Below are 26987 nucleotides of genomic sequence, written 5' to 3'. Positions count from 1 at the left end.
ACCTGACTGCCTGGCCCGTCTCCCCCAGGTATAGCACTCTCCCTGGACGCAGGGCCCTGAAGAACTCTCGCCTGGTGAGCCAGAAGGATGACGTCCACGTCTGTATCCTTTGTCTCAGAGCCATCATGAACTATCAGGTAAGGGGAGGCACTAGCCAGGGTGTTCTACCTCCTCTGTCACACCTGCTGAAGAGCAGAGCTAGGAGGGCAGCAGCTTATCAGAGACAGGTTTGCTGGTGGGCCTGCAGTCAAGGTTGGCTGGGTGCTCCTTTCTCCACCATCAAAGTCCCTTCCTTCTGTCCCTTCCCTTGTAGTACGGATTCAACCTGGTCATGTCCCACCCCCATGCTGTCAATGAGATTGCACTCAGCCTCAACAACAAGAATCCAAGGTGCGTTCCTTCCCTCCCTTTCCTTCCGACTCTGCTCAGGGCTCTGGAGATATGGGCTCCACATGTCCCTGACAAGAAGTCCTGCCTGGACTTGGGTCCTGTCAGAGCCTTGGTTTGGCCCCCTCACCTCTGCTGGAGGAGAAATGCTCTTGGCTTCCCTCATCTGCACAGCTCAGTGGGGGAGCAAGCCTGCCTTCTCCTGCCTCCTTCCCCAAACCTACCCTCCGCTACCACTGAGGCCGTCTCCACTCTCCAGAGATACCCCCCCGTCGTGGGAGTGAGCCATGTGGCTGTCAGCATGGGGAGCTGGGGTGTTATCTTCCTTCTTCACCCCTTAGGACCAAAGCTCTTGTCTTGGAGCTCCTGGCAGCTGTGTGTCTGGTGCGGGGAGGTCACGAAATCATCCTTGCTGCTTTTGACAATTTCAAAGAGGTCAGTCTGCTGTCCAGTGTGTATGTATGTGTAGGGGAGAGACTGGGGGGCCAGGTAGGTAAGCACCATTTCCCACGGTCTCCAGTGATGATTTTTAACACTGGAGGGAGGCTAAGCAGCCTCCCAACCCCCATCCCTCACTTTTTTTTTTTTTTTTTTTTTTAAGAGACAGGGTCTTGCTCTGTCTCCCAGGCTAGAGTGCAGTGGCACCATCATAGCTCACTATAATCTCAAACTCCTGGGGTAAGCAATTTTCCCACCTCAGACTCCTGAGTAGCTAGGACTACAGGCATGCCACCACACCTGGATGGTATTTTATTCTTTGTATAGATGGGTCTTGCTATGTTGCCCAGGCTGGTCTCAAACTCCTGGCCTCCAGCAGTCCTCCTGCGTCAGCCCCTCAAAATTCTGGGATTACAGGCATGACCCACTATGCCCCGCCCACCGGCCTTGCCACTGTTTTTAAAAGCAAAACCAGAGCTTTAGTCTTACTAGATCTTGTGATCTTGTGCTGGGAAACCTCCCACTGGCCAGCTATAGTCTCAGACAGCTGAGAGCTACAGTCCAGTGGTCCTAATCTGACCATGCATCAGAATCACCTGTCTGAGGGGCTTGTTGCAAGTGCAGATCCCTGTGTCCCACTCTGGGCCCACTGCAGGCCTGGGTGTCTGTACTTGAAGAGACTCCCCATGTGGGATTTGGATGCGATGAACCCACTAGTAGAACCCAAAGCAGATGCGTTTGCAGTGGGAGAAGGTGTGCAAGGATATTTCCTGGGTTGTTGGCTGTTATGGGTAAGGGGAGAGGTAGCTCCTCTATGGAATTTCCCCAGCCTCTGGGCCTGGCACTGGAACCCCTATCTGCTTGAATAGGATTCCTCGACATTCAGCCACAGCTGCTGGTCCCACCCCTTCCTCTTCTTTGGACCTCTTCCCTAGCATCCATTGTTCAAGCCAGGAAATGGCACTTCCTCCATGAAGCCCAGAGGCTCACAGGAGCCTCTGGACCCCTCTCAGAGAGGGCTTTCCCGCACACCGGCCCCTCCCCTACGTCCCCTCTAGGACCTCAGCCTTCTGCCTCAGCTGTGACCTGCCTCCCTTCCTCCTTCCTTCAGTAACTTGGAAGCATCAGATCCCTGTGTTTCTTGGCCTATGCCCAGAGGTACCTAAAGGCCAGCCTAAGGGCACAGGCTTTACTAAGTTCCCTCAGTCAGTAGTGGGAGCCAGAGACCCAAAGCCAGATTCCAGGTCCCAGGTTTTCTTTTATAGTGTCCAGAATGGCCCATTTTATAGATAGAGTTGTGATTAAACTTGGTCTGAACCAGTTCTTTGCTGTGACATTCCTGGGAGCCAGGATTTGGGGGCTTGAGTTCTGCATGGGGCAGATCTTTTCACTGAGAAAGTTTGCTCATACAGGTGTGCAAGGAGCTACACCGCTTTGAGAAGCTGATGGAGTATTTCCGGAATGAGGACAGCAACATCGACTTCATGGTGAGGAACTAGGCCTGGGTCAGGCACACACCCAGCAGTGCTGTGCGCTTCTCAAGAACAGGGGCCAGGCCTACAGCATATCTTTTTGTTGTTGTTGTTTTGAGACAGAGTCTCACTCTTTTGCCCAGGCTAGAGTGCCATAGCATCAGCCTAGTTCACTGCAACCTCAAACTCCTAGGCTCAAGCGATCTTCCTGCCTCAGCCTCCTGAGTAGCTGGGACTATAGGCTTAGGCCACAATGCCAGGCTCATTTTTCTATTTTTAGTAGAGATGGGGGTCTCACTCTTGCCCAGGCTGGTCTTGAACTCCTGCCTCAAGCGATCCTCCAGCCTCGGCCTCCCAGAGTGCTAGGATGACAGGTGTGAGCCACCACACCTGGCTAATTTTTCTATTTTTTGTAGAGACAGGGTCTTGCTGTGTTGCTCAGGCTAGTCTGGAACTCCTAGGCTCAAGCCATCCTCCTGCCTTGGCCTCCCAAGGTGCTAGGATTACAGGTGTGAGCTACCACACCTGGCCTTAAACTTAACTTTTTTATTCACTCCTTTTGATTATCCAGCTAATGATGATGTTCTAACAGCCGCCTATCCTTCCTGTGTCTTGCCTCTGCTCTCTGTCTCTGCCTCGCTGGGCTGCTTCTCCCCCAGGTGGCCTGCATGCAGTTCATCAATATTGTGGTGCACTCCGTGGAGGACATGAACTTCCGAGTCCACCTGCAGTATGAGTTTACCAAGCTGGGTCTGGAGGAGTTCCTTCAGGTGAGCTGTTTGGGTGGGCGAGGCACTTTGGGTTGGAGGACCAGCTTAGCCATATCACAAAGGGTTTCTCTTTTACAAATGCCTAGTCCTCGATGCTCCTGGAACCCTGCCCGTCTTCTGTGGCTTGATACTCAGGACCCCTCGCAGATGGCTCCCCAGTCAGGCAGCTCCAGGAGCAGGAAGTCCATGGGTTTAATGCTCTAGGAAGTGATAGTGAAGGGTGAAGAAGACTAAATTTTTCTCAGGAGGCTTCCCTGATCCTATGCCTGCTTCCCCAGTTACCTCTCTCTCTGCTCTTCCCCCAGAAGTCAAGGCACACAGAGAGCGAGAAGCTGCAGGTGCAGATTCAGGCATACCTGGACAACGTGTTTGACGTGGGGGGTTTGTTGGAGGATGCTGAGACCAAGAATGTAGCCCTGGAGAAGGTGGAGGAACTGGAGGAGCATGTGTCCCATGTAGGTGGTTCTCCTTGCCTCCCAGAGCCACTGCTGAGGGTAGGGGAGGATGGGGACATCTGAATTCCAGGAATCCTGAGCTGACGCACTTACCTCCAGATTGAGCCATGGGGAGGCGTTAGCACCCACCAGGGCTCTCTAGAGCATACTCTGGCTGGAGCTACTGAATCATTCACCAATTAGAACACACTGACCTCCAGGGCTGGCATGGCGTGGCCTCGGGCTTGAGAAAGCCAGAATGTGGCCATTTGCCTTGTATCTGTTGCTGTTTCACGTGGTATTAGAGCCTGGGCCTGTGAGCAGGATGGAGGGGAGCCTGACCTGACCATGCTGCTTTTGAGGCCCTGCATGGGGATGTTGGGCCCAGGTCCTGTCTGGGGTTCAGGCTGTGCCGGGTGTCCAGGCCTTAGGGGAAGCCCCAAGCCTGCCCTTCTGTCCTGCAGCTCACGGAGAAGCTTCTGGACCTAGAGAATGAGAACATGATGCGGGTGGCAGAGCTAGAGAAGCAGCTCCTGCAGCGGGAGAAGGAACTGGAGAGCATCAAGGTGCGTGTGCTCTGGGGAAGGCAGTCCCTGGGCTCCAGGGCCTTGGGGTCTTGCTTTTATTTCCTCAGTCATGTCAAGTCCTCTAGGATTCAGATCTCAATTCACCCTTTAGGCTTTCAGATGATGATTTTACCTCATTTTTCACTTGGAGAGGGAAGCTGAAGCCAGGGTGTGCCAGACATACCCAGAGCAGGGTGGGAGCAGATGGGGCCCTCACGGGCCCCTCTGAAGTCCCAGTCCAGGCCTCCTCCCGCAGCCCACGCTGTTGGTTTCGTGCCCCTGCACCTCCACGTGCTTCCGCCAGCCATGCCTCCCGAGCAGGGGCTCTGCTGATTAGGATGTCCGCCGGGTTTCCTAAATTGAGAGAGCAGGGGCTCCTCATAGTTCAGTCTCTTCTCTGCCTTCTAATCTTAACTTTTTGTTAGTGATAAAGTCGTGCCCCAACCCTACCTTTTCTTCCAGAAGATTATAATGCATGCTAGCTCTGTTAAGCTCACTATCTATCTGCCCAGCCCCTGCTAACTGCTGTATGGGGAGCCGCGGAGGATACAGAGATGGGTGAGACAGGGTCTCGTCCATAGGGGCTTCCAATTGAGCAATCATACGAAGCCAAACAAAAAAGCAATATGAAGCCCAAAGGGCTGTGGCGAGAACAGCTGTGTCAGACTGACAGTGGGTCAAGGCGAGTTTCACAGGGGCAATAACCTTGTCTCTGGCCGTGAGGGGCCTGTGCAGTGAGCATAGGCTGGAGCAGAGCGGAGACACTCCAGGGTGCCAGGGAAGCAGGCCAGTTCTTCTGCTTGCCGCTGGGTCTGCTGCGTTGCAGCTTCCCCGACCCCCCACGTGGATTTCTGCCACTCTGAGCACCCTGGTTGAGAGATCCTTGGGTAGGAATTCTCAGTCCTAGGGTCAATGACTACTGTGCCTTTAGCCCACTCTCCCCTTAATGGTGTTGTTTGGCAATAGGAGACATATGAGAACACGAACCACCAGGTGCACACCCTGAGGAGGCTTATTAAAGAGAAGGAGGAGGCTTTCCAGCGCCGATGCCGCTTAGAGCCAAGTGCCCGGGGCCTGGAGTCCATGGGCAGTGAGGCCCTGGCCAGAGTAGGCCCCACAGAGCTGAGTGAGGGCATGCCACCCTCCGACCTGGACATCCTGGCTCCAGACCCAACCCCCGAGGAGGTCCTGCCTCTGCCTCCACCACCGGCTCCTCCCTTGCCCCCTCCACCTCCCCCATTACCAGGTAACCACGACTCCTGTGACCCCTGGGAGCTGGCAGGGGCAGTCTCGCTGTGGGGACTAAAACTCTAGTCAGCAATGTCTTCTTTAGAGAGAAGCTGGGACTATGGCATCATCTGAGGTCTGGAAGGATATAAAATCAGGGCAGAGAGGGCTGAGGAGGGGCTAGAATCTGAGGGAGGCAAAAGTTACTAGCAAAGGGGTGCCCAAGGGCAGATGTGGACCTGTTTTAAGGATCATAAAGATTTCTTTGAAGACAGCCAAGGAGAAGGCTTAGACTATTGCAGGAGAAACTGGGTCAGAGACTAGCAAGAACTGCCCTGTCAAAGTTAGGATTCCTGGGAGCAGCTTGAGCAGAGTTCATGTAGCCTCCTTCTCTGAGAGTCTCTAAGGACTAGATTGAGGGGCTCGTGGGGCGCAGAGAGGAGGGTGGCCTGTGAAGTCTCTTGACCCCTTGGTCACTGTGTCATTTCTTCCCCCAGACAAGTGTCCCCCAGCCCCGCCTCTCCCTGGTGCTGCTCCCTCTGTAGTATTGACGGTGGGCCTGTCAGGTGAGTGTCCCCTGGCTCTGGGCAGGGCTGGTGGGACCAGGGGAGTGTGTCCTCGGCCCCTGCCTCACTGATCCTCCTCCCAAACTAGCCATTCGAATTAAGAAACCTATCAAGACCAAGTTCCGGCTACCTGTCTTCAACTGGACAGCATTGAAACCCAACCAGATCAGTGGCACTGTCTTCAGCGAACTTGATGATGAGAAGATCTTGGAGGTGACAGGGACTGGGGCCCAGAGGGGTGGATTTGAGGGCTGGGGACCAGGTTGTCCCTTGAGCACATTTAGCCTTGATAAAGCTCTCAGACAGGCTGGGACTAGGGTCAGCTCCATGAGCCCTTTATCCATGTATGTAACATGCATTTCTAGTTATGTCTTTACTTGTGTCTGCATGCATGAAACACACCAGAGTGACAGAGCTCTGGGCCAATGCAGGGCACGCTGCCGGGGCATCTTCCAGTAGCACGAGGCCACAGCATTTTTCTGCTTATCTATCCTGCCAGGACCTGGACCTGGATAAGTTTGAAGAATTATTCAAAACAAAAGCCCAGGGTCCTGCCCTTGACCTCATCTGCTCCAAGAACAAGACAGCACAAAAGGCTGCCAGCAAGGTGACCCTGTTGGAAGCCAATCGTGCCAAGAACCTGGCCATCACCCTACGCAAGGCTGGCCGCTCAGCCGAGGAGATCTGCAGGGCTATTCACACGTGAGGCTCCCATTGACCTGGCCCTGGTCCACAGCCAGTTGGCAACCCATTTCTCCACCCAGGAGCCTGGCTTTCCCTAGATTTCAGGGCTTCTGACAGAACTCCCTCACATCCCTCAGTCATCCACTGGCCTGGCCAGAACTTGCTGCATCCATGCTGTTGCCAGGCACTGTGGAATTCAGCCCAGACCTTCACGCAGGGAGCACCTAGTCCAGTGGGAACAGTGCAGTAACATGGAGAGATATCACCAAGATGGCAGAGGTACAGGCAGCTTTAGGAGAATAGGGAAGGCCATGTGGCTAAGCCTGGTGATTAGGGAAGGCCTCCCAGAGGAGGTGATGTCTCCACTGGGACCTGAGGAAAGTATATGAGTTAGTCCAGTTCAGGGCCTGGAGGGAGGAGCGTGGTGCCTTGGACACTGAAGATGGGATCTGGCTTTAGTGTAGGGAGGAGAATAGGGGAGAAGGAAGAGAGTTGGGCAGAAGTCTGGTAAGCTGGGCCTCCTACGCCACGCACAGGTGTTTGGATTTCATCTAGGTGCAGAGGGAAGACATTAAGGATTTTAAACAGGAGCATGGAATGTCCCCCAAATACTGTCATTGATGGTACTGTGACAAATGAGGCAATGGATCCTCCACCACTGGCTGTGTTCTGTGCTCAGACCCCTGCCCTGATCCTTCCAGGAGCTGTTGAATAAAAGGGATGAGGGCAAACGTGGGCAGATGTGAGACCTGAGGCGGTCCCTTCCCCCTGCACAGGTTTGACCTGCAGACACTGCCTGTGGACTTCGTGGAGTGCCTGATGCGCTTCCTGCCCACAGAGGCGGAGGTGAAACTGCTGCGGCAGTATGAGCGGGAGCGGCAGCCCCTGGAGGAGCTGGCAGCCGAGGACCGCTTCATGCTGCTCTTCAGCAAGGTGGAGCGGCTGACCCAGCGAATGGCTGGCATGGCCTTCCTGGGCAACTTCCAGGACAACCTGCAGATGCTCACTCCGGTACAGCCCCAACCCAGCTCACAGTGCTGCCCCTCCACCTGCTAGCCACCTCCCCCTGCCTAGCCAGTCCTTCCAGCCCCTCCCTGACTTCACCCAGCCTGGGGTTCCTCAAGTGTTCGTCTCACTTCCAGCAACTCAACGCCATCATTGCAGCCTCCGCCTCCGTCAAGTCCTCGCAGAAGCTGAAGCAGATGTTGGAGGTAGGGAGAGGTTGTAAAGGGGGGCACTAGTGGTTCCCAGGTCCTAGGTGGGGGCCTGGGGCTATATGGAGAGGAAGGAGCCCCTGGGGCTTGGGCCTGACCTGCTCCCATGCGTCTCTTGGGCAGATCATACTTGCACTGGGGAATTACATGAACAGCAGCAAGCGGGGAGCCGTGTATGGCTTCAAGCTCCAGAGCCTGGATCTGGTAAGATGGCAGGGGCAGCACAGGCAGGCAGCCTGGGAGCAGCAGTGGTGGAGCCAGAGTGCTGAGCCCTCCTGCTCTGTCCTCACCCCTCCCAGCTGTTGGATACCAAGTCCACTGACAGGAAGATGACGCTGCTGCACTTTATCGCCTTGACGGTGAAGGAGAAATACCCAGACCTGGCTAACTTTTGGCACGAGCTGCACTTTGTGGAGAAGGCTGCAGCAGGTGAGGGGAGCCTGGCCAAGTGGGTCTGCCCGCCATGTGCAGCCTGGGACAATCCCAAGAAGCTATGAGGAGAGGGAACGCTTGGGTCCATTTGTTTCTGCCTTTTGTTATCTGCTGAGTACTTCAAAGCTTTCCGATGGAGCCATGAGCAGGGGCCGCTCAGGGGGGAGCCTTCCTCCAGGCCAGGGCCAGCCCTTCCCAGCTAGGTGCTGTGGGAGCAGGAACAGGAAGAGGAGCAGGGGGCAGTGGCTCTTTACTCCCAACTCCCTCAACCTGGCCCTAGAGACTGTTTCTCTATAGAGTATGTGAAATGCTTCGAAAAACCATGAAGCCCTCCACAGACATAGCTGTTATTTCTGCCGCACGCATGAAAACTGTAACAGGCTGGGGGGAGCTCCATTTTAGAGAGCAGCAGCCTCCGTGCCTTGCCAGCCTTTGCTGCCTTGTTCTTTGGGGTCACGAGCTCACAGGCTGTTCCTTTCCCCTGTAAGGGCGCAGCTGGCTTGGTGTGCAGTTCTCTGTGTCCATACGGGTGTGACAACCTGAGTGAGCCCATGCTGGTGGGGAGGGCAGAGTTTACTAGAGCCCTGGGCTGGGAGGTGGGCATGCCAGGCCCTGGGTGGACCTCAGCCAGGCCCCTTGTGACCACAGTGTCCCTGGAGAACGTGTTGCTGGATGTGAAGGAGCTGGGCCGGGGCATGGAGCTGATTCGGCGGGAGTGCAGCATCCACGACAACAGCGTCCTGCGGAACTTCCTCAGCACCAATGAAGGCAAACTGGACAAGCTCCAGCGAGACGCCAAGACGGCTGAGGCGAGCATGGGGTGCAGGCGGGTGGGAGCAACCAGGGCCAAGGTGCCAGGCGGCCCCCTCTAGGTGGACCTAGTTCTGGTTCTTCATCAAGCAGCTGGCTGGCCGGCTGTGGGGTGAGAGGGCTCGGGGGTGGCAGGCAGCCATCTCTGGAGAGGGGCACTCTTGGGAGCCTTAGGAGCCCCAGGTTCTCTCCAGCTCATGGGCTTGGGTAGTTGGTTTTTCTCCTCTGGCCTTGGGTTCCGCTTTCCACAGGCCTCCTGTCCCTGGTCCAGGAGCTGGGCTTCTGGCTGCCGGGTGACCCTTTCTGCCCACCCCTTCCCCAGGAAGCCTACAATGCAGTCGTGCGCTACTTTGGCGAGAGTCCCAAGACCACGCCACCTTCTGTGTTCTTCCCAGTGTTTGTCCGATTCATTCGTTCTTACAAGGTAAGGGGAAGCGTTTAAAGAGGAGTTTGGCTCAGAGAAAACTGCTTGTGGGGGAGAAGCCTGGGCTTCAAGTCTGGGCCTTTTCTGACTGTTCCTGAGTATGGGGAGGGAGCAATGGAAGCTGCAGCAGACCTCTTAGCTGTGAACTGGTGGGTAAGGTGGGGGCCTGGGCCCTTCCTGTCATTGTCTGGGGCAGGAAGTACCCCTCCAGAGGGTGGACACCTGGGGTTAGCTGGTCCTACTGCCACCTACTCTCCACCCTCAGAGTTAGCCCCTCCCCTCACAGCCTATGTGACCTTCACCCCCTGCCCACCTTCCATGGCTCTTAGGAAGCAGAACAAGAGAACGAAGCCCGCAAGAAGCAGGAGGAGGTAATGCGGGAGAAGCAGCTGGCTCAGGAAGCCAAGAAACTGGATGCGAAGGTGGGTGGGGCCAAGAGTTGGGGTCTGGAGGAAAACAGGGCAAAGGATTGGGTGCTGGGGGACCAGACCTAGAGGAGATGAGCAACTGGAATAGACAGACCACCCAAGGGCCTGAGGACTAGGGTCCAGTGGGCTGGAGAGGGGCTTTTTAGGAAGGTGATTCCTAGCAGTGGACACCCAGGGGTGTCCTTGGACTGCATCACGGTGCAGGAACCGGTCAGTGACTTCCTTTCCTCTCCAAATCCTAGACCCCATCCCAGCGGAACAAGTGGCAACAGCAGGAGCTAATTGCAGAGTTGAGACGGCGCCAGGCCAAGGAGCATCGGCCTGTTTACGAGGGGAAGGATGGTACCATTGAGGACATCATCACAGGTGAGCCCCTTTTCCCTCCCTGGGATCTGGCAGTCGGACCCAGCTTACAAAGCTCAGCCCAGCCCCTTTGGGCCCTCCTCCCCTCCCCCATCCCCCATGAGGCCTGACCACTGTGTCTCTCTCCTGGGCCACAGTGCTGAAGAGTGTCCCTTTCACGGCCCGTACTGCCAAGCGGGGCTCACGCTTCTTCTGTGATGCAGCCCACCATGATGAGTCAAACTGTTAACCCCCAAGGCTGGGGCCCCTGACAGGTACCGGGCATCACAGCTGCCCCCTCTGCATGCCCACCCTCCAGGACTACTGCTGGAGCCCACGGCACCTCCTCCTTTGCATGACTCACAGCCTCCCAGTGATGGGGACACATTCTTCTCCTTGCATGCCCCATGCTCTGAGAAGAGTGGCTTATCCCCTGCATGTACCAGGGTAGTGGTCTCTCTCCCACTAATGCTGTCCTGGCTTCTACTAAGACTCAAGGGGTAAGGAGTTGCCAGGCCAGGGTCGAGAGCTGTGCCAGAGCAGACAGGACCAGCTTACGGTTCTGATCACTGAGGCTGAAGCTCGATTCCTGGGCCCAGAGGATCCACGGTCCTAGGGTTCTCTCCTCACAAGAGCTGACAGTAGCGTCTCCCAGGGGCAGTCAGATGGCCCTTGATCTGTTTCCTGACATCTAGGTAGCCTGGGGTCTCTTCCCAGCTTCTGGCTCTTGCCAAGTCTACCTTATTATGGCCTCTGGTCACCCTTACCTGGATCCTCTGAATAAAGTGCAGAGCCCAGCAATCTCCTTAACTACCCCTCAAGCCTGTCCTACTAAGACTACCCCCCCAAGCTTATCTACCTCACAGCAGACTCCTCCCGGGCCCTGCCTGTGGGGCTAATCCTGAAGGCACCGCCCTGGCTCAGCCTCCCTTCCTGTTCACAGGCCTCCACTGCCAGCCCATTGTCGTTCGCCACCAAGCCAGGAGCGCTGCCCCGCAGAGCCCCCCTCGGGCTCCAGGCCCCCACTGAGGCCCTCTTCACTTCAACCAGTGGACTCGGAGCCTTGGAATCAGCCAGGGGCCCGGCAGAGGGCTATGCTGCTGTCAGTCATTTTCACCCCAGCTCTTCAGGCTGGATCTTACCCGTGCCCCTGTGGGCACTAGGTCTATGGGGGCCTGGCACGTCCTTGGTGCCTCCAGTACTGCACTTTGCCCCAAAGGTCTTTCAGCTTCATTTCCTGAAGGGTCAGCTCTGGTCTAGAAGTATCCAGGCTTAAAGAGAACCCTGGGAGCCCGCCATTCTCCGATCATCTCTTATCAGGATCCTGAAAGGCCCTGCTAAGCCTGGGCCCCGCCTAGCTGTGCCCCAGTGATAAGGGCAGAGAGATGCCAGGCTTGCTGCCCTTACCCCTGGGCTGTTGGCCCATTTCGTTCTAGGCTGACACTGTCCTTGCCAAGGTGGGCAGAAAAGCAGAGGGTTTTCTTTTGGCAGGAGGCATGGTGGTCTTGGCTATTGGTTCAGTTTCCTGCCAGCATCCTCTTGGCCCCTAGAAGGGAATGTGGGGGCCCACTTCTTTTTGTACATGTACCACACCTGCCTTCTCTCTTGTACATAAACCCCAGACCTTCCCTCTCTCAACAAAGGCTTAAAGCACCAAGCCTAACTCTGTCTCTTCTTTCTGAGCTGGGGGGGGGGGCGGGCGGGTAGGGTGACCATTCAGTCTGAGCATGGAGATAGGACACCTGGGGGAGCTGCGTCTGTTTCAGGGGAGATGAGCTCAGAAGCCTGGGAGGAGAACCAGGCTGGGTGGGCTCAGCCACACAAAGGGAGGCAGGTCTGCATGAGATACTAGTGCCCTCTGCTGGACATGCGTACACCTGTCCAGTCCCCAGCCTGTCCCAGTAGCACATGGAGGAGACAAAAGAGTCACTGACCATGTTATAAATATCGTTATTTAAAAAACAAAAACAAAACAAAACACACATATACTGGGTCCTGGGCAGGAGGAACAAGTGGTGGAGCCCATGGCCAGGGCGGGCAGGAGCAGGCACTGATGCTAGAGGGTGAGGACTCTGCCCTCTGCCACCCAGGCTGTGTCCACCAGCCCATCACTCTTCCCTGGATACCCCTTCTCTCACACTTCATCTACTGGCGTCACCCACCTCACATGGCATGTACCACCCGTCTCTGGTCTGGGGCCGAGGGCGAGGACTGCGCTAGCTGTCCGGGAGGAGGGAACCCTTGAACACCAGGAGCAACCTCGAGAGGTGCCAACAGTGGTGCGCTGGGGGTGGGGCTACTTTAGGAAACGTGAACACAGACCAGACTAAGGAAGAAGTCTGAGGCAGACAGCGAGGGTGGCCCAGGAGCCACGGCCGCACGCAGACCCAAGGCAGACAGCGGTGTGTTGGTCACTGGTGATCATCCAGCTGCTGCAAGAGTGTGCGCCGCCGCCGCTCCAGCTCGCCCTCGCTCAGCTCGCTTTCCGACGTGTCCCAGCCCGTCTGTTGGAGCAAAGGCACAGCTCACCCTCAGCCCCACTGAGGGCCGTGGAGGCCTGGAGAGTAGGGGCTGGGACCCCCGCCTCTCTCACCTTCTCCTTCTTGATGCCAAAGCCTGGGGAACGGTTAGGGAGCTCTGTGTGCCGGAGCTCCCTGTCCTTGTCCTGTTCCTGTTCTTTCTCATCACTGTCCTTGCCAGCTTTCTCCTCGGGGTCTGTCTCACTCTCAGGGCTGTTCTGTAAGAGGCCAGAGCCCACCTCCTCAGCTCCTGTGCAGGACAGCCCCGGAGGCAGGTGGAATAGAGCTCACAACATAGCAGGGCCTTAGGCAGAAGTTCCTTCTGTACTCACCGACTTGTGTCTTCTCTTTTTGGTTTTCTTTTTTGGTTTCTTGGCTTTCCGAAGGCCATGATCTGGAGATAGAAAAATCTCCACTAAGTCCCAAAAAGAGAAAGGAGGGCTCACCCTTTTCTCTGCTGTAGTCCCTCTGTTCATTCTTCACGGGTGGGGACCTCATGGTCTCGGGCAACAGTCTGAGGAAGTCTGAGTCACTCCAGTTTTCCTTCTCCCAGTTTCTTGCCTGGGCAGGGACAGGAAGTTCTTCCTACTCTCCCACACGTATAGCCCTCCCAGTCCACTCTACCCTCAAGGGGGCTGGGACTTGCCAACGGCCTCCTCTTAGTCTGGGCCAACAGTTCTCCAGCTCCCAGGCTCCTAGCAACTGCTTACCTGATCCAAGGATAAGGTGGGAGGAAGGGGAGCCCCGTCCTCCAAGGGCGGCACCCCCACTTTCAACCGAATCAAGTGAGGAAGAGGGCTCAGAGCCTGACTCCGAGGGATTCCGCCTTCTCCGCTTGGGGGGCCGGAGAGATGGTGGGGGCAGCTCCTCCTCTTCCGACTCAGAGCCCTGGGCAGATCACAGCAGATATGTGTCAGCGCAGAGGTTCTCTGGCTTCCAGAAGCCCTCGTCTAGGAATTGGGGACAGAGAGGAGGATCCAGGGCCAAAGGAACCCTCAAACCTCCCTCCAAGGGAGGTGATGTAGGGGAAAAACAAGAGAAGTGTTTCTTACTCCCCCAAAACAATCCAGCCTCACCCCACATCCCTTCTACCCGCTAACTCACTGAGGGCGAGTGGGAACGCTTGCGATGGTGCTTCTTGCCCTTCCTGCCGTGCTTTCGGCCTTTTGTGTGGAGGTGCTGGCATTCAGTCTGCTAGAGGCAGAGGGAGAGGACAGCACCAGCCTTAGTCCCAGGAAGGATCCTGCCTCCTAGAACCTGGCTTTGCTTCCCTCTCTCCAGGTAGGGCCTTCTGCCCATCCCAGGGCTCCTCAGGCCTCCCCTCCCTTAGCTGGCCAGGGAAAGCAGAGCCCTAGGGGTGAGAGGCCACTGAGGTCTCTGTTGAGCTGGCCTAGGGAGTTTAAGGGCCCGAGACAAATCCAGAGGTCGAGAAGTCTGCCTCACCTCCAGCACCTGGAGGAATTCCCGGAAGAGCCGGATCCGTTCCGACTCCAGGGTGATCTGCTCAAAGGCTGAGTCGCACACAAAGCGCTCACGGACCTTGAACGGGGAGAGCACTGCTGATCAGACCAGACCCCGTTTGGCCCGGCCTGGACACTGCCACAAGCACAGGGCAGGGCTGGGGCAGAGGAAGGAAGGGAACTGGAGCTGGCCCAGGGCTGTGCTGTGACTGGGGTGGGCCCTCAGAGGTGGAGAAGCACCGCTGCCCTCAGGCTTGAGGGGTGTTTGGGGCCAGGCTGCGCTCCTGACCTCTTCCCAGGTAGTGCCTAGCTCCAGAGCAGGCACGGCCTGCCTCAGCATGCTTCGAAAGGCAGCTTCCCTGCGCCGCATCCTTCGTGCCTCCTCCTTCTCCCGCTCCCTCTCCCGTGCCTCTGCTTTCTCCAGCAGCTAAGGGTAGAAGCGACACAGAACAGGGTGACCCAGGAGGGTGGGTGCCTGGGCCCCACTCAGGCATACCTTAGGAGGTGGAAAGTTGGGGTCTGGTCTTACGACTGTCATCCCCTGAACTGGGAATAGAGTTGGGGGCAGTGAGAGAGAAAGAATGGAACAAGACACTGGGAAGAGTTAGAGAACCGCGCCCCACGCCCTGCCCAGCCCCTCACACTATTGAAGGTCAGCTTGATGTTGCCTGCGTCCAGCGCAGCAGCCCTCTTGTCAAAGCTTATGACGTGGGCGAAGTCCTCAAAGGCTGTGTTCACCTCCACGCAGAAGCCCCGGTCCTGTGGGCACAGCAGTGCATGAAGCAGGGGGCACCACGGGCCTGGGGGCCAGAGCTGGCACGTAGAGGGGTCAGACTGCAGGATGGTCAAGAAAGCCCCCGCTTCCAGAAGAGAACCACAGGACTGTGACATGCCTCAGAAACCAAGTTGTCCGAGTCCTCCTCATCTGACAACCCCCCATGCCTACCCTTGATTTGGATGTCACATGGAGCTAAAGGGGTTGGGAGGTGTCTCCCAACTGCTGACTGATGCCCTGAGTTTCTCAAAATTAGCTTTGTTCCTTTGACTTAAAGCTCTGGCGCCAGCCGGGCCCTCCGGCTGCTCAGCAATGCTCCCGTGCCTTCTCGTTCGCCATCTGCCGGTGCCTACCGTGGCTCTATTTACTGAGGCCTGCTGTGTGCCAGGCACCGTGATGACTGCTCACAGTGCCTCATTTACTCCTCACAGTTCTGCAGGTAAGTATAGGTCCTAGTACCCCAATTTTATGCAGAAGGAGAAACCAAGGTTTAGAGAAACTAGAGCACTTGTCCAAGGTCTCACAACTTACCTTCGGCTGGGCAAGAATTCTACCCCAGGTCTTTCTTCCCCCAAAGCCCGTGTTTTCCACCACCACACTCACAGACCACTGTCCCCGGGAGCAATGGAGGCTACCAGGTGTGCAGCTCCCCAATACGGAAAACACCTCCACGAGCCAGGCTCTGTGTTCTCATCTAAGCCTCACAACATCCCAGTGAAGTAGAGGCTCAGAAAAGTAATCTCACTTGGCCCAAAATGACACTAAGTGTTAAGTGGAGCCACTGGAATTCGCAGTCTGGCTCTTGAGTGAGCTGGGCACAGGCCAGATTCCCTTCCCGTCCCCCCACACAGCTCTAATCTCTGGCCTTCCTACTGACGGCAGCCACGTGCTCCTGCTTCTTTCCCAGAGTACTTCCTCAACCCACATGCTCCAGCCCTTCTCAGACACAGCATTCCCTCTCGGGACCGAAAGCTCAGTCTCACCCTCTTCACTGGCTCCTTCCATCAAGCACTCACCTCACTTAACCTGGAACATTCCATCCGCCCTGCTCTCACCTTCCTCAAGCTAACTACCTCTGCTGCTTTTCCTTTGTTTCAAAATCTCTTGAAATGCAGCACAAAGGAAAAGGAATAAACATTTATTGCAAGCCTATTATAAGCATGATACTTTACCGATGTTATTCAATTCTCACAACCTTACGGATTATCACCAATTTTCAGATGAGGAAACTGAGGCGCAGAGATAGGTAACTTGCAGAGGTCTAAGATGTGTGCTGCCTCCACGCCACCGCTTCACAACACTACTCTCCCAGTGGCTGCTCATGTTCTAATGTCCAAGGCCACCCCTGCTTGGTCCTCACTCATCTGATTCTCAGCACCTCTGCTGTTCACTTCAACACGCGCCTCTCCAGGTCCCTTCCTCTCTGGCCTCTTTTACTTCTCCTGCATGTGCATGTTCCTGAGAACAGCACTTGGCCCTTCTCCCTGCCCGATCCATACTCTCCCTAGCAATCTCGCCCTTCACCTCTCTCCTGGTTTTCAGACCCATACTAGCCTGGATGTTTCACAAAACTTCAACAGATCCAAACAGAATACATTTCTCATGAAAATCCCCCATATGCCAAGCGCCCCATGGATCTCCCACCCAGGCCCAGATATTCTGTCTTCTACCTGCTCCAAGTCCAAGGCTCTTTGCATTAACCTATGGGATGACAGGTGCCATCAGAGTCCACCTGGCTGTGGATGGCCACAGGGACTCCTGGGCTTATGCGCCCTCGCCAGACAGGAACCCAAGTGGGGGACATGAAGGGGAACTGTCTCAAAAAGCTGCTTTCTCAGGTGGTGTGGAGAGAAAGGACTCAGCGAGGACAGCCCCCCACAGGCCTGTCAGCAGCACCTGCCACTCTGTGGTTAAAAGTTAATTGTCCAATACAATTTAACTATCTGGTATTACGTATTTCTACTTTTTATGATTATTCTGTTTAACATATGGTATTTGTTTTGCTCCTCCCTGCCCTCAGTTGCTGTCAAGAGTAACTCCCCAAATGGAATTCCTATTTTGCCCAGCCCTGCTCTTCCTACTTGATCCTTACCAATGGTGCCGTCAGCCACTGCCCTGACGTCAACCCACTCCTGCCTTCCCCTCAATTTCACGAAGCGGTCTGTCAGCTCTACTTTAGTGCCTCTATCCCACTGGTTTTAAACTTTCATGTTTTTTTAACAGCAGAAACATTGTATAAAAAGTCTTATGTAGAACCTTAAGGCATAAAAAAGATGCCAGCTGCTCCACTTGAAAATAGCAGAAGTATAAAAACCCCCACTCAACCCCCAGCCCTTGCTTGTCTCAAGGCACGTATGAGGAAACCTGGGGCATTTCAGCAGCACAGCTGAGCGCTTCAGCTCTCTCCCCACCTGCCGCCCCTGCCTCAGATCACCTCCCACCTGCATTCCTCCGACAGCCCCCTGACTCGTCTCCCTGCTCACCCTCTTCCACGCCTCTAACCCAGCCTTTACCATCTGGTGCTTCTCAGAGTGCTGTTCCAAAGTAGCCCAGACAGCAGGGGAGAGGTCTGGGGATGAGTCAGAAGAGGATGACTCGAACTCCAAGTCTGAGTTGCCTGCCACTATTACTTTTAGTATCTTGAGGTTTCAAGAACTGTCCTACCAGCACCTCCACCATCACCTCCCCTAAGAACCCAAGTACATACTCTACACTGAGAGGTGCTACTATACATCACCACCAGTGGCTTTTCTAAGACACCATCTGATCTTATCATTCCCCGGTTCCTCATTACTTACAAGATAAAAATCCAAATTTCTTATTTTAGCATTCAAGGCACTTTACATGCAGGACTCTACTTCCAAACTGGGGCATGTGGTTTCAGAGAAATAGAGGAAATCACAGGAGAATATGATACATTTTACATAATGGTAAATAATTTAAAAATATTAAATTTATACTAAACAGAAAGGTAATACAGTATTAAAATGCAACACCTACATGAATTTGTAAGGCAAAACACAAGACTTCAAAGAAATGTATGTGCAGTGGGACATTTCTAGCTTTTTTCCCAGATCCATCTCAGCCCAGGTACTAGGTTGCCCTCCTCTATAATAGGTATACTTTGGTGGGACACTCACCGTTTTCAGACAAGGAAACAAAAGTTCAGAAAGGTTAAGTGACTTGTCTAAGGTCACACAACTAGCAAGTGGTTAAGCTGGGACTTTTACCCAGTCTGCTTCAAGTTCTGCTCCTAAACACTGTATTATACCATCTCCTCAGATATATTAGAATGTTCTTCATTTCCACGAAGAAATATGCTTTCTCCTTTTCTTCTTTTAGAGCACAAGGCTCTCTTACTTAGTCCATCATTCACTCACTTTTCCAATTTTTTTTTTTTGAGACAGGGTCTTGCTCTGTTGCCCAGGCTGAAGTGCAGTGGTACAATCATAGCTCACTGTAACCTCAAACTCCTGGGTTCAAGTGATCCTTTCTCGGCCTCCCAAAGTGCTGGGATTACAAGCACGGGAGTCATCACACCCAGCTACCTTTCTATTTTTGATAGACATGGATATTGAGAACTATTTCTCTTCTCCAGTATAAGAAAAGGAACAGTGCATATGTCATGATAAATGATCTTCTCATCATGGAATCGTGCCTTTTGCTGTAGTATCAAGGAGGCACTAAGGAGTGGTGAGGATAAAGATGACTTGCCCTTTCTATTTTTTTTTTTTTTTTTTTGAGACAGAGTCTCGCTTTGTTGCCCGGGCTAGAGTGAGTGCCGTGGCGTCAGCCTAGCTCACAGCAACCTCAAACTCCTGGGCTTAAGCGATCCTACTGCCTCAGCCTCCCGAGTAGCTGGGACTACAGGCATGTGCCACCATGCCCGGCTAATTTTTTTCTATATATATTTTAGTTGACCAGATAATTTCTTTCTATTTTTTAGTAGAGACGGGGTCTCGATCTTGCTCAGGCTGGTCTCGAACTCCTGACCTTGAGAGATCCACCCACCTCGGCCTCCCAGAGTGCTAGGATTACAGGCGTGAGCCACCGCGCCCGGCCTAACTTGCCCTTTCTAAAAGAGAAGTGGCAACTCAGCTGGAATCCACAGAATGCCTTGCAAATTCAGCCCAGTGTTGCTAAATAATTCAAATTGACAAGACAAGCTAAAGATTCAGATTTTTATGTGAAACCTCATGATTTTAAAATGTTAGCAATAAATTCCAAATTTTTCTAAAACATTGTATAGGCCAGAAAGAACAATCTGTGGGCTACTAGTTTGCAATTAGCTATGCTTTTTGCTCCTCACACCAGGCACGCCCTTGCCTTTGCTCTTATACTACCTATACCCAGCACGCTCCACCCTCCTCCACCTACTCATTCCTAAAGGTGCAGTTCAAATGTCAATTCTGATTCCTGTCTCTGTAATAACACCTGCCCCTCTGTGTAACCGTCTTCCTGTCTATCTTCCTATTAGAGATCATGACCTTTTATGGGAAGAAATTATGTCTTATTCATTACTGTATCCCTAGAACACAGTAAAGGACTTGGTTCTCCTGAACCAAGCTATAATGCTCCTACAAAACAGGACTTCTCAGGGAGTCTTGTTCAGGGAGTGTGCCCTGCACCCAGCATGCATCCATTCATGACCCCATGCCTCCCTCACCTTAAGGATGTCCTTAATGATCTTCTTCTCATCATGGAATCGTGCCTTCAATTCCTCTACATAGAACTTGAACAAGTCCAGAGGGGTGGAGCCTGCAGGGAGGGAGGGAGGGGGGCCTGGCGGGCGGCAGCTTCCCAAGGCCTGGGGTTGGGGCCGAGAACAGGACCAGGGAGGAGGGGCGCAGAGAGGCTGGCAGGGCAGGAAGCCAGGCCAGAGAAGGGGGAGCCTGGCTGCCTTACCCGGCTGGCCCAGCATGTTGGCAAAGCGGACATCAGTGCTGACCGCTGGGTAGAGCTCCATCCAGGTGGACATAGAGTGCAGCTGCCCTGTCTCATGCAGCTCGTCCAGGAAGGTCTGAGCAGGGAGAGGCCAGTTATAGGGAGAGTGAGACAGGGAGGGAAGCAGAGCCACAAAATGAGGAGAGGCAGGAACAATCCAGATTGAGGAAATGCAGGCAAGAGAGGCAGAAATGAAGAGCTACAGATAAGGAGGCTGGGAACAATATGAAAGGGAAGAATATAAATACACAGAGGACAGAAAAAAAAGAGAACAAGCCAGCCTGGGAGGCAAAGAAACAGAAACCCGCCTGCAGCAACTTCTTGACTACACGTTACAGCAAAGTAACCCCCACCGCTACTAACACCACCACTCCACCCAGGAGCTGGGACATAAGCTCTGCCTGTCGGCTTCCCTCCCAAGGGAAATAAATATGGCCTAGCTGCCTAGTCATGCCTGTAGGGTGCCCCCTGCTGGTAGTTTCTGAGTGCTGCATACATCTAGTCTCCCTAGAAGAGCACAGTCCACAATTGAGGGCACACAGCAGAAGCACACTGCAGGCAAAGAGGCCTCACACAGCTTGGACGGGGCTAGGCACAGACAAAACAGGCAGCCTAGCCGAGAGGAGGCAGGGAATGGATGAAGAGATTGTGGTCTGGGGCAAAGCTGAGCTCTAATCCAAAAGGGCAGCAGAGATACCTGGAAGGCCTCCCGGTTCTTGCGTTGCTGGCGACGCTCCCGAAGCCGAGCCCGCTCCCGCTCCTCCTCCTCCTCCCTCTCCAAAGCTCGGATGTGCTCCTCAAAGCAGATCAGGGCATCTTCCTTGTCCATGTCTAAAGGCAAGGAGGAGGTTCAGCAGACACCATACCAGCAGGACACCCTCCGACTCCAGCACCCCTAGTGTTTAAATGATGCTGCCCCTCTGAGTACTAGCGACACCAGCATGGTGGGGAAAAAGCTGGGGGAGAGGCCTCTGTGGGAACAGCCACTGGAATGGTGGTTCTTGAGGGGAGGATCATTATATTAATTGTATAAGAAAAAAATTAGCAAATATTCAGCTCCTGTGAACTCAGTTACCATCACAGGAAACCAGTCATGTTGGGACCTGAGGTTTCACATCATATGGAACTAGGAATCAGTCAGGTTTTGATGCAACCTCAGAAGGAGAATTTATGATTATTGTTAGTGATTACAGACCAATACCAGCTTATTGTTACACATGTGACCAGTTAAGGCCCACAGTGCTATGACGATTAAGACCATATTCACACGAGCTATAGATAGCAGCAGCAGCATCTCCAGGACTTCTGATTCCTATCCCAGAGCTCTTCCACCAAGGACACAAAATGTCCAGGTCAACAATGGACCCCACAGGGAGGGAGGAGGTGCCCTGAAGATGTCCTGGGATCCCTAGAGTCCAGAGAGGTGCAGGGACTGAGTGCTGGGCACTCCTAGGATGTCTGGGAGGGCAGGAGGTGCAGAAGAGTGGTGTGAGGCAGACTCTGGGGTCCCAGGTTCAGTAGGAAAAGGGAAGGAAGAGTTGGGAGTGGAGACCCAGGCTTACTCTGCAGCTGATGGTCCTGAGCAAAGCTGGGGTTATCCATGAGGTACTGCTGGGCCTGGGACCATGTGGTTTGGAAGGTGACACTACTCATCCCATCCAGGATGCTCTTCAGGGCCTGGATGTTGCGGCGCCGGAGCTGCTTAGCCTGTTCCTAGGGGGCCACAGGATTAGGGTAAGGCAGGGCAGGCCAGAGCTACCCAAGTAGGTCGGCCAGAGGAGGACTGGTGGAAGAGAAGGTAGCTAGGGAACCCTAGGAGGAATGCCAGACTCAAGACTTTTCTATCTTGGGGATGGAGAGGGAGCACAGGTTACAGACCTACCTCTCAAAGACTCCTTCTTGCCCTCCCACACCCAAGGCTATAGGCCCAGGGCAGAAATAGGGGGATGTGCAAGTGCCACACCAGCTTCCAAATCAGGAGCTAGGACACCGGGGAAGTGGAGAAACGAATGGCCAGGGTCCATAAGAAAGCAAAGACAAGGAGAGTCCAGGATGAGACTGGACTGAAGGATCCAGCCCTGTGACCATTACCTTTTCCTTCTTGGCCAGGAAGAAGAGGACATCATCATAAACCTCTTTTCGATCCCTCTCAGGGACCACAGCCCAGACCTCTAGCTCTCCAAAGGTCTGTTCCGCCCGCCTGTGGAGCACATGGGCTGTGAGTAAGTAGGCAGAGAATGGAGAGCCTGGGCCTTTGTGTTCTCAGGGTTCCCAGGCCCCAGCCCAGCCCAGCCGAGGCCCCTGACCGGTAGCGGGTGGTGGAGGTCATGCGTTCGTGCTGCTCCAGGAAGTGCTGCAGAGTCTGCTTGGCCTCCTTGGCCCTCAGCCGGGCCTCCTCCTTCTCCTCCTTCTCCCGCTGTGCCTTGTAGGCATTGAATGCTTGCTTCTTCTCACTCAGTTTGGGCAAGGCACTGAGGTGGAGACGGTGGGAGTGGGGTGGCAACAGAGAAGGAGTCAGCCTGGACCACTGTGCACAGCCCACAAAGTAAGATGGGGAAGGGTCTTCACAGGGCTGAGTGGGGGCACATGCACAGGCAGGACACCCAAGGGCACAGATGTCTGGGATCTGACCACCATTCATGGACAGGGAGTGGTGAGAGGCACTGACGGGAAGAGATGTGGCTCCAAGACACTGCTAATACTGGATCCCCTCGCTTTGGGGTTCTCAAGTCACCATCAGACCTCTGACATATCCAGCCCCCTCCTTCCCCGATTAATTCAATTCGATTAAATTCAACAAGCATTTATTCAGTGTCTCATGTCAGACACCCTTCCCTCTCCCTCTCCCGGAGGCCCTCCAGCTTTTCTTCCCCCTGCGCCCTACCCCAGTCTATCACTTTCCTGACCCTGGCCCCCTTGGGGCTGAATGTTGAGCTGGGGTTTCTCAGGGAATCTCTGCCCTCGCTGCTCTCATAAACAGGGCCTGGCTCCCACTGCCCAGGCCTACCTGTAACGGGGGTCAGTGACCACCATCTTCATGGCCTGTTCCCATGAGGCATTGGAGGGGACAGCCTGGAATGGAGCAGGTGGGGGTCATGGGGTCTGTCCACACCCAGCCCCTTCCAGGCCTTCCCTGGGAGCCCCACCCCCAGCACCTTGTCCCTCAGCAGCTCCTTGAACGCCTGTTTTGCCTTCTCCCGGTTGCTCCAACTGAGGCCAGACCTCTCTGGTTCTGGCTTTGATTCCTCCTCCTCCTGCTGTGGCTGATGCTGTCCAGCAGAACTAAGGGGGAGAGAGGACTCAAGCACAAGGCCCCCCAGCTCTCAGAGCTTTCAGTGCCCTGTATCTCAGCAACATATCATCTCCTCCTTGCTCCCTGGGCAGCCCTTTTCTGCCCTTCAGAGGTCATGCCTAGATCCTCACACCGCTCCTAGAGGCCTGGCAGAGGACAAGGGTTGGACCAGGCGGGGAGCCTGAAAGCAGCATATGGAATGCCATGGGGGGGCAGCCTCACCTGCTGGGGCCCTCCTCCAGCTGCTGCAGGAACCCCTGCTCCAGGGGCTGAGGAGCCTCTGACACATCACAGTCTTCACTCCCGCCTGGCTCAGGTTCCAAGAGGCCTGTGGGCACTGGGGTGGGGCCAGGAGGTACAGGTGGGGGGTCGGGCTGTGGCTGAGGAGGCTGTGGCTGTAGTGTCTGTGGCTGCTGCTGCTGCTGCTGCTGCTTCCTGCCGGTGAACAAGAAGAGCAGTGTCCAGGAGTAGAGCAAGGATAGAGGAGATCAGGGGCTGGCTGGTCTCTACCCTGGGAAGGACTGGGACCAGAGTGGACGATTCTACAAGGAGACCGAGAGCTGGCCCTTCCTCCTACAGAGTGGAGATAATGCAGAATCCACTCCCACGCCCCCGGTGCCCCAAGTATGAATGAATAGGTGGGCAAGGTGGGTAAGTCACTCACCCTGCAGCCTCTTGTTTGACTAGAGCTGCAATGGGAAAAGACAACACAGTCAGTCACAGGGTAACAAGGAACCCCCAGAAGCCCTAATCAGGCCTAGCCCCTCCTCTACCTAGGACCCCTCACCCTCCAGGTCATCCAGATCCTTGGGTCGGGTCCAGCGGGATTCCTTACTCTGGTTGTTATAGTAGTAAGGTTTGCCTGTGTCCGACTTGTATTCTTTCCAGGGACACTGGGACAGCAGCAGCTGCAAGAGGACGGGTCAGGGGATATCAGCGGGCTAGGCATGCTCTCCAGCCACAGTCAGGGGAGCTAAGGGGACCCAGTGAGGAGAGGACACAGCAGTCTTTAGCTACCGCCTAGCCTAGATCAAATGGGGGAAGGTGGACTTCCTAAGATCCTAGGGAGATATTTTCAGGGAGGATGGAGGGTAGTGAGGGATCTTGGGATCAGAGGAACCATAAAGAGTATGGCTAGAGACTCAGGGGAGGCCAAGGACTTGAAAGGGTCATGGCAGCTGAAAGGAAGGGCCAGAATGCCCCATTCAGGACCTCCGCCTTGGACTTGAGCACGCTGGGCTTCTCCCACACGGACTGCTTGTCGTCAGCATTGTAGTAGTAGATGCGCCCATCAGGGGCCACATGCTCACTCCACAGGGCCCTCTGGGTGGGGGGCACAGAATGGTGGTCAAGGCCCCTTTCCCAAAGCCTCTCCTCACCCCAAAAATTTAACCATCAGCCCAGCCCCCCCTCTCCTTTCTACCCAGAGACCCTTGAGCCAGAAGAACTCACCGGAAGGCCTGTCCCAGCCACAGCAGCTAAAAAAGAAGCCAAAGGAAACATTAAGTCCTTGCTCCAACCTCCATCTTATCCCCACCTATTCCTCCCTTATTCCATCCCCAGTAAATATCCCTCTGGTCCCATCAACATCCCAGGCTCCCTGGCATCCCAACAGGCATGATCCAGGGTGGGCTCCAGTCCATGGTCCCCTCTCCCCTATACCCCCCAACCTCCGAGCCTGGGGGGAGCAGGCCCCCAGAAGACTCACAGCTGGCGGTGTCCGCACCCGGAGCCGTCTGCCGAAGAAAGAGGAGGGGGAAGGGTTGGGGCCAAGCCCAGTGGCCCCCCAGGACCCAGGCCATGGGGGATGGAGAAGCAGGCCAGGCCAGAATCCACGTGTCCTGTTCCCAGGGATCTCTGTTCCCTAACAGGCTTCCTCCACCCTCCGGGGCTATGGCTCTAGGATCCCAGGGGGGAATCGCACAGCAGCTCCATTCTTCGTTCTCCTCAAGTATTTTGTTGAGTCAACTCCTAAGGCCCATCTCTCCACAGTGGATGCCAAATTCTACATCCTACCCCCAGACTCTACTACATTAAGCGACAGCACAAGAAGGTACAGCAAGATCCCCAGGTGCTGTTGCCTCCTCCAGAGGCAAACAGGACAGGAAGAAGGGACCGTATTCATGTGTCCACAGTGCATGGCTCTGTGAGGGTGAAGAGTGTTTGGCATGAGTGTATTCCTTAAGGGAGCTGGGCACAGCTGGGGAGTAGCAGGAGAGAATGTATGTGCCTTTGGGAGTGAGTGGGAAACTAGGAAAGCTGAGTACATTGCTGGTGAGGAGGATTCGAGTGTGGGGAGTGCTGCAGGGGCAAGGATGGATGCGATGAGAAGAGGGAAAGAATGGAGGCCATAACCCTGTACTCCGAGTCAGACCCTCAGGACTGCAGGGCAGAGCCTGCTTCCTGCCTATCCTCAGTGCTTACCGCTGCGGTGACAGGCACTGCTGGCATCAGCATTCCTGGCATCATCGGAGGTACCATTCCTGGTATCTAGGGATACAAAGAAGACAAAAACCAGCCACCAAAGTGAGGGCAGGAACAGGCTGGGCAGCACACCCTGCAGGGTCATGAGAGATCGCACTGGGGCCACGACCCTCACTTTGGCACCTCATCAGGCAATCCTCAGGTTCTGGCCTCCCACCCTTGCCTGCAAGTTATCTCAGTCATTCAGCAGACAAATCCTCGTGGGCCTGGCCCAAAGCTCCCTTCCCTCCCCAGTTTCTGAAGCCCAAATGCCCATTCGCATCTCCACCCTCAGCTAAACTGACAGGGTTTGCTGAGGCCACAGGGGAGGAGAGACAATTACCTGTGTGAGTGGAGGTGGTGCCCCCATTGGTGGAAGCATAGGGGGCAGGATGCCAGGTGGCATGGGGGGGATGGCTGGTGGTCTCTGACTCATGGGGGGTAGCCCCATCGGAGGAAAGGGTGGGGGGATCCCTGGAGGGGGCATCTGGAAATGAGGAAAGGAAGAGACACTGAGCAGAGAAGACACTGTCGTATCAGAGGCAGAGAGGACCTGTCAGGAAACACCCACCACCTCCCACCCCAACCTTCCACCCTGGTTCTGAGGCAATTCCAAGGTTTTAGTTTGAGAAGCACAAGGCATGAAACTGCCTCCCTCCTCACCACTGAGAAAGACCGATAACTGAGGGTGTTCTCTGGGCCTAACGGGCAAGCACACAGCTTCTTGCTTACGAAGGGAAGGGAGAGGGAAAAGGGAAGCGTAACAGCACCAGACTGTGCCTAGAAGGCTCCACCTCTTCAATTCTCCCCCAAAGAGGCCTCTCAGATGAAGGGGCAGAAGGCAGGTACCCAAGTTCCCCAGTTCCCTGCCTCCCGTGCCCTTCTCTTCAACTCATGACCACCAGTGCTATTCCAGCCTGAAATCCGTGGCATATTAAAAGAGCATAGGTAAGGAGTAGTGAAAGAGAAAGACAGTCCCACTCTGCCCTCACACTAATGGGGTCTTTTCCCTTCCACTGCTCCGACCTCCAGCCCCAGTGTGTCCCAAGGACAAAAAGACAAAGAGGGAATTGTCAATTTTATGGACTGAGAGCTTAACAGCAGCTCTCCCCACCCCAATGCCCAAGCAAAACCATCCCTCTTCCAAGGGCAGCAAAAGGGGGCGTCACAGGAGAATTGTGCTGGCGATGCAGCAGTGGCTAGGGGCTGGGGGGCTGGGGTGCAGGCTGGAAAAGCCAAGCCCAGGGAAAGACATAAAACTTACGAAGGGTGGTGGCATCATGGGGGGCCCCGGTGGGAAGGGGGCAGGCGCTGCTGGGGGCCGGGGACCAGAATCGGGA

The 26987-nt window shown here is 54.9% G+C and overlaps 2 protein-coding genes across 4 annotated transcripts in view; one reads left to right on the top strand and one right to left on the bottom strand.

The window, feature by feature from the left end:
* Window positions 1-11817, top strand: part of FMNL3 (formin like 3) — a 49838-nt gene extending 38021 nt beyond the window's left edge. For 2 of the 3 annotated variants that reach the window (XM_069491822.1, XM_069491821.1), the window contains 20 exons: window positions 29-137; window positions 314-390; window positions 729-822; window positions 2238-2312; window positions 2957-3067; window positions 3373-3522; window positions 3966-4067; window positions 5034-5313; window positions 5792-5860; window positions 5949-6073; window positions 6360-6562; window positions 7321-7555; window positions 7687-7755; window positions 7882-7962; window positions 8058-8187; window positions 8839-8999; window positions 9323-9424; window positions 9754-9846; window positions 10095-10218; window positions 11138-11817. In XM_069491822.1, the coding sequence (XP_069347923.1) occupies window positions 29-137; window positions 314-390; window positions 729-822; window positions 2238-2312; window positions 2957-3067; window positions 3373-3522; window positions 3966-4067; window positions 5034-5313; window positions 5792-5860; window positions 5949-6073; window positions 6360-6562; window positions 7321-7555; window positions 7687-7755; window positions 7882-7962; window positions 8058-8187; window positions 8839-8999; window positions 9323-9424; window positions 9754-9846; window positions 10095-10218; window positions 11138-11223 (2476 nt within the window). In that variant the 3' untranslated portion in view covers window positions 11224-11817. Of the gene's footprint in view, window positions 1-28; window positions 138-313; window positions 391-728; window positions 823-2237; window positions 2313-2956; window positions 3068-3372; window positions 3523-3965; window positions 4068-5033; window positions 5314-5791; window positions 5861-5948; window positions 6074-6359; window positions 6563-7320; window positions 7556-7686; window positions 7756-7881; window positions 7963-8057; window positions 8188-8838; window positions 9000-9322; window positions 9425-9753; window positions 9847-10094; window positions 10219-10352; window positions 10470-11137 lie in introns of all 3 variants that reach the window. The other variant, XM_069491820.1, reaches the window with a different exon arrangement.
* A 329-nt stretch (window positions 11818-12146) lies between these two features.
* PRPF40B (pre-mRNA processing factor 40 homolog B) lies at window positions 12147-26987 on the bottom strand. The gene is made up of 25 exons (XM_069489863.1): window positions 26912-26987; window positions 25991-26134; window positions 25609-25674; window positions 24893-24920; window positions 24637-24662; window positions 24397-24507; window positions 23972-24092; window positions 23849-23873; window positions 23407-23619; window positions 23048-23174; window positions 22900-22964; window positions 22199-22363; window positions 21984-22092; window positions 21455-21605; window positions 20590-20723; window positions 19854-19968; window positions 19615-19706; window positions 14816-14932; window positions 14463-14600; window positions 14157-14252; window positions 13818-13907; window positions 13424-13601; window positions 13046-13107; window positions 12788-12931; window positions 12147-12698 (listed from the first exon to the last, which is right to left on the bottom strand). The coding sequence occupies exons 1-25, from the start codon at window positions 26927-26929 to the stop codon at window positions 12606-12608; spliced, it is 2628 nt and encodes an 875-aa protein (XP_069345964.1). The 5' UTR covers window positions 26930-26987; the 3' UTR covers window positions 12147-12605.

Source organism: Eulemur rufifrons, chromosome 16 (genome assembly GCF_041146395.1).
Source record: "Eulemur rufifrons isolate Redbay chromosome 16, OSU_ERuf_1, whole genome shotgun sequence".
NCBI lineage: Eukaryota > Metazoa > Chordata > Mammalia > Primates > Lemuridae > Eulemur > Eulemur rufifrons.
Note: the sequence above shows the minus strand (reverse complement) of the source record. Positions and strands in the feature narration are given on the sequence as shown.

What these genes read in the sequence shown, in the direction of transcription:
- PRPF40B (XM_069489863.1), bottom strand. An exon ending in GGGTGCGGACACCGCCAGCT is followed by an intron (nt 24,663 to 24,892) that starts GTGAGTCTTCTG and finishes CTTCTTTTTTAG; the next exon opens with CTGCTGTGGCTGGGACAGGC. An exon ending in CAACATGCTGGGCCAGCCGG is followed by an intron (nt 19,707 to 19,853) that starts GTAAGGCAGCCA and finishes CCCTCCCTGCAG; the next exon opens with GCTCCACCCCTCTGGACTTG.